Genomic DNA, 6,000 nt, shown 5'->3' on the forward strand with positions numbered 1-6,000 from the left:
TTAGCTCCGCGGCGGCTCCTCGGGGATCTTTGTTCGACACCGCCGGGCTTCCCCGCCGCTTCCCCGCCGCGTTCTGCTCGCTTCACCGCCGTGACAGCACCCCGCCCGCCGCCCGGTGAGCCCCCCCCCCGCCCCCCATGGACCCGGGACCGTAGTTTGGGGGTTCGGTCCGCTCTCTGGAGGAAGCCATGTTCGCCGTCCGGATCGTCACCGCCGACTTCTATCTGGCGAGTCCCGTGAAGGAGCTGGACGTCTGCTGCTCCGAGTTCAGGCGCAGCGACGTGAGGAGAGTTCCGGTGGTGCGGATATTCGGCGCGACCCCTTCCGGTAAGGCGACCCGTGTCTCATTGTTGGAGCGGATTGTGGTTGTGCTGCCTGCGGCGTGTTCGGACACGCGCACCGGCGCGTCACGGCGGCGAGATCTAACGGTTCTGGACCCCCCCGGTGACCCCGCTTTGTTTCCACTCCCACTGTCCACGAGCCTCCAACCTGTGGCCCGCGGGCAGGCGAGGCCTCAGCGGGCGGCCCCTTCGGATCAGAGTCACGCAGTGTTTGATGGAGTCTCCATTGATGTGCGTGAATGACGCAGAGCTGCACAGCCAACACGGATAAACAAAGAACCTCTGGGGGGGTCCCTGTCCCCGCCCCCGTCCCTGTCCCCGTCCCTGTCCAGCCCAGCACTCTGAGTACCCTAATACCCCGTCCTGCCCCACTATCACCACAGACTACCCCCCTGGTGATTGCTCTGCCCCCCCCCAGCCGTGTTTACCTGGTGGGACTGGGACTGACCCCCCAGTACTGACCGGGTGACGGGGTTAGGGTGTCGGCTCTATTTTGGTGCTGTCATAAACGTGCACGTTCTCGTGCGGTTGCGTTAATGTGAGGGTGCTATGTGCGCGTGCACACACACACACACACACACACACACACACACACACACACTGCAGCAGATGCAGCCCGGGTAAAATGATTCAAGGACAATAAATCCACTGGAAACGGCACAGAAACGAGACTGTACAGTTTGGTGATTGATTTTATTAAACCAAACCGGAATCAATAATGAGCTTCAGAAAAACCAATCGATGACCAGCAGAAGGATTTTCTTTGTCTTGTGTCGAGAGATAAACATGGATATCCAGTTCCTGGTCCGTCGTTCAAAAGGAACCAGGTATTGATCACAATACAGGTGGTGTGTGTGTGTGTGTGTGTGTGTGTGTGTGTGTGTGTGTGTGTGTGCCTCTGATTAGACCTGATATTTGTGTGACGGTTGAACGCTTGCCGTGTCCCGGTGGAATCTTTATTCGTTGTAAACTTTACGAACTCGGCGGCTGCATCTCGTTTCCGTCGCCCTGTTTTTCCTGAGGACGCAGTAACGTTTGTAGTTTGCGTTCTGCGGATTCTCAGTCGGGCTCTCGTCGCTCGCTTTGTGCATCCCGTGTGACGGTCGGCGTCGCCCGGCGTCTCCGGGAGTCTCGTTGCTCGCTTTATGCATCCCGTGTGACGGTCGGCGTCGGCCCGGCGTCTCCGGGAGTCTCGTTGCTCGCTTTATGCATCCCGTGTGACGGTCGGCGTCGGCCCGGCGTCTCCGGGAGTCTCGTTGCTCGCTTTGTGCATCCCGTGTGACGGTCGGCGTCGCCCGGCGTCTCCGGGAGTCTCGTTGCTCGCCATCTGGAACGCATTGAGGCACGGAGGACTCTGTTTTTCCTCTCCTTCTCTGGAACTCGGAAACAAACCGCCTCTAGAAAAGGAGGCACCTTGTAACAGTTCCTGTGTGTGTGTGTGTGTGTGTGTGTGCGTGTGTGTGTGCGTGTGTGTTGCACCACGTGGCTCTGCCTACGACCTCAGGCATTGTGTTCCTGTCCTTCCCTGACCCGAGCCATGCTCGCTCCGACCAATCAGCTCGGAGGAATTCAGCGCTCTGCTTCCTGGCTGTTCCCTTACCGTCTGTCTGGCCTGCCTGCTGGAGATGAACTCTTTGTGATCAATATTATACGTACGTGCTAAACTTTGAAGTCTCACAGCATTGATCTCCACTCCCGACACCGACGAGCCCCGGCCCCCGGCCCCCCCGGGACAGCAGGAGGCGCACCGTTTCGGTCCCTTATTGAGTGTGTGTGAGGAAGAGGAGAGGAGGAAGTGCGTGACCAATGGACCTGAATAAGCAGGGCCTCTTCCTCCGCTCCGGTCCTCACCCCCCAGGTTTAGCTCTCTCCAGGGGAACCCTTAATGCATCTTAAGGAATTCCTCCCAGATCCATTAACTCCTTCAGTACCGGCGGTTTATGCTCACTTCAAGGAGAGGATCACCGATCACCGATCTGTAGAACGTCCTGACCTGCCGATACGGATTATTTAAATAACTGACAATGTTCCAATCTTATTTTACTGAAAACAAAAATAATAACACTAATTGTGCAACAAGTGACACTGCAGACCGGTTTGGAGCCGCTCACCAAAGTGCAGAGCAGTGTTTTGTTTTTACAGATGAAAGGAAATGTCAAGGTTTGAGGTCGTTAATAAAATAACTATCGAGAGGACAAACGAGCAACGGAAGCTATTAGCACCTCTGCAGGAGAACTAACTAACAAAGGAAGCTATTAGCACCTCTGCAGGAGAACTAACTAACAACGGAAGCTATTAGCACCTCTGCAGGAGAACTAACTAACAAAGGAAGCTATTAGCACCTCTGCAGGAGAACTAACTAACTAACTAACAACGGAAGCTATTAGCACCGCTGCAGGAGAACTAACTAACAAAGGAAGCTATTAGCACCTCTGCAGGAGAACTAACTAACTAACAAAGGAAGCTATTAGCACCTCTGCAGGAGAACTAACTAACTAACAAAGGAAGCTATTAGCACCTCTGCAGGAGAACTAACTAACTAACTAACAAAGCGGATTAAGACTGGCCGAGGGAAGCGTGACTCGCTTTGAACTGGCCGTGCTGGGCCGTTCATCCAAGGAGGATCTTAAATGAGGCCTGGCTTTGCAGTGCGCACACACGTACACGCACGCACACGCACGCACACGCACGTGCACACGCACGCACACGCACGCACGCACGTACACGCACGCGCACGCACGCACGCACGCCGTCCTGCACTGCGTCTGGCATTTGGGGGTTTGATCGCTGAGGAATGTTGATCAGCTCTCGTCTGTCGTTGTTCCTAGTCTAGGACCTGCAGTTAAGTGGGCACCCAGAGTTTCATAGCATGTCGGTGCAGTCAGTGGGGGGGCAGGCTCATTAAAAGTCAGGGGGGGGGTCCGGAAGCCGACTCTAAAAATAGCTGAGACTGTAGCTGATGTACGCTAGCCTGCGTCCCTGATGAAGCGGGCGGGTCGTTGCTGCTCAGCTGACCGCCTGCTCTTTCTGACTGTTTCACGCTTCTGGGGGGGGGGGATCCAGGGCTCCGACGTCGACCCCCCCCCCTCTGCTGGGCTGTCCCTGGACCGTAATCTGCTCCAGTCCCCGCCGCATCGCCGCTGCAGATCGGCGTCTCTTTGTGTCTTCATGGTTGTCCCTGTGAGAGTGGATGGCTGGAACGAGGGAGGAGAGCGAGCGCGTCTGTGAGCCTCGCTCGCCCAATGTGCGATGGAGAGCGAGACGTGCTGTGACTATCAAATTTCATCTGAGCTGAGATACGGAGGGCAGGAGGAGCTCTGAAATCTCTGCTGCTGTCTGGCCAGAGAACCAGCGCGGACACACACACAAACGCACACACTCACCCCGGGCACCATGGCAACCGCTCGGCTGCAACCAGCACTCGACGTGGTCATCGTTTTCCATTTCTTTGTGCCGAGTCTTTTTATGATGTCTTTCCTGTCCTGTTTTTTTTAAATCTTCCTCTTCCTCCTCCTCTTCTTCTTGAGGTGCATCATATTTGTTTAACAATTACACACCACGAATATCACACCAGTATACAAACGAATACACACACCGTGAATATCACACCAGTATACAAATGAATACACACCATGAATATTTCTGTTGTTGGACTATTTTTTTCTTATTAAATTTGATAAAATGTTAAAAGCAGGATGAAGCTAACGCAAAGTAGACACTGGGTTGTCGATGGCAACGAGCTCGCCAACCTCAGTGGTCCTCTCTGTCGGCGGCGTCTGAGCGACCGGACAGAAATAACACGATGAAGTAGACTCCGTCTTAAAGTCGCACCAGGGTAGTTTTATCCAGCTTCATGTGATTGTAATCAAGTAATAATTCTTCTCATTTCCTTTCTGCCCATCGATCCACGCCGCACGCATCAGGAGGCGGGGCCTGCTCCGTGCTACAGTCGTAGTTAACGCCATGTTGATCAGTTGCGGCGGTGGAACTACTTCCTGTACAGTTTGTGCTGTTGGGCTGATTGATCGTGCTGCAGACATTAAGGTCATCATTATTTCACATGTTGAAGTTTAAACCGGTTTGGACCAGAACCTGTGCCCCCCCCCCCGAGCCACAGCCTTCCTCCTCCTGCACCTCATCCTCCCCTCCTTCTCCTGCTCTCCACATTCTTTTGTTTTCCATGCCCCCCCCCCCGTCGTAGGGTTACTGTCCTCGATTGCTCTCCAGAGGAGGGCTTGGCAGAGAGGAGATGTTTACAACAGGAGCCAGTCTGCCCTTTGACCCTTACCCCCGCCGCACGCCTCCCTCTGCGCTCGGTCCTATCAGTTCCTCTCTGAACCTACATCCACCCCCCCCCCCCCCCCCCCCACCCTTGCATGCCTGAGCAATAAGAAGGTGGTCGTCTTTGGTGAGTGGGGATAATGGGGCAGGTTCCTTTGTGGCACTGGAGCCCCCCCTTCAGCTTCCTGCTGCAGATTGCTGCCCCCCCCAGGACATCCTGAAGTGTTTCTTTGGACGTAAACCGTTCGGTTTTTTGACTCTCAGGAGAGTCGAACCTTCATCATCTCCTTTCTTTCTTTCTACAGCCTCCGTGAACTCGTGCTGGTTTCGTTTGACTGATGCTTCGGTCACGCCCACGTCGGCGTCCATGGTGGGCGGTGACACCATGGCGTGGTGCCTCCATCCCGACGTTTTAAACGTTTTCTGTGTGGTAGAGACAACGTGCTGAAGGGGCTTCATCGAAGTCGCTCTCGCACCGTCTGATTCTTCTAAGTCGGAGCGTCCGCGCGGTTCCCTTCTTCCTTCCTGTTGTCCCTCCGTCCTCCTCGTGGTTCAGGCCTCCCATCCTGCCCTGGGGCAGTGGGGAGGCTGCGTGGCGTGCGCTTTATGTGTGGTGCTCGGGTCCAAGCAGCCTGCGTTCAGCTGAGGATATGTGGGAACAAAGTGTCCTCGCTCTGAGGTTTTCCTGTCTGCTGATTGCGCTCCTGCTGCACGGCAGCGCCGCTCTGCTCTCCTCCTCCTCTGAAGATGTGCATGGCGTTTTGGGATACGTATGTATTGTGCTTGTGTTCTCCCATTAAACTGCAGTTAAAGCGTGCTTGTTCTCTGAACACTGCGTTAAGCTCCTCCTCAGCCTTCCTTTGTAGGGGGGGGGGGCGGGGGGGGGCTGGGCTCGCCCTTAGAGATCCGGTGAGAAGCTCGGTCATCCGGGAGGAGCTCGGGAGTAGAGCCGCTGCTCCTCCTCCCTGGGGCCGGGCGTCCAGGACACGCTGAGAGACTGTGTGTGTGTGTGTGTGTGTGTGTGTGTCCCGGAAGAGCTGGAAGAAGTGGCCTGGGAGAGGGAAGTCTGGGCTTCCCTGCTTAGGCCGGAGTTCTGCAGTTTTACAGTTTATCTGCACTAAATGGACTCGGGAGAAAACAAAGGATAGAAACACACACGCACACACACACTCTCTCTCACACACACACAGAAGGTGACTGATGCAGTTTGAGGTGTGGGGGGACGACGAAGGCTTTTACTGTGAGAGATTATCGACAGCCTCCCAGGCTGAGCGTCCCTCCGGTGCGAGCTGGCCTCGCTGAGGTGGAGCATCTGACTCATTCAGGATGAATGGTTTCCCTGGTAACCGTGGCTCTGGTGTGGACCAGTGCAGGCTGG

The 6,000-nt window shown here is 55.3% G+C and overlaps 1 protein-coding gene across 1 annotated transcript in view; it reads left to right on the plus strand.

Annotated features, from left to right (window-relative positions):
* Nucleotides 1–188: 188 nt before the first annotated feature.
* rev3l (REV3 like, DNA directed polymerase zeta catalytic subunit) overlaps nt 189–6,000 on the plus strand; it is a 41,504-nt gene continuing 35,692 nt past the window's right edge. Inside the window, exon 1 of the mRNA XM_068753488.1 lies at nt 189–327. Within this exon, the coding sequence (XP_068609589.1) occupies nt 189–327 (139 nt within the window). The remainder of the gene's footprint in view (nt 328–6,000) is intronic.

The sequence above is a fragment of the Brachionichthys hirsutus genome, chromosome 20 (assembly GCF_040956055.1).
Source record: "Brachionichthys hirsutus isolate HB-005 chromosome 20, CSIRO-AGI_Bhir_v1, whole genome shotgun sequence".
Taxonomy (NCBI): Eukaryota; Metazoa; Chordata; class Actinopteri; order Lophiiformes; family Brachionichthyidae; genus Brachionichthys; species Brachionichthys hirsutus.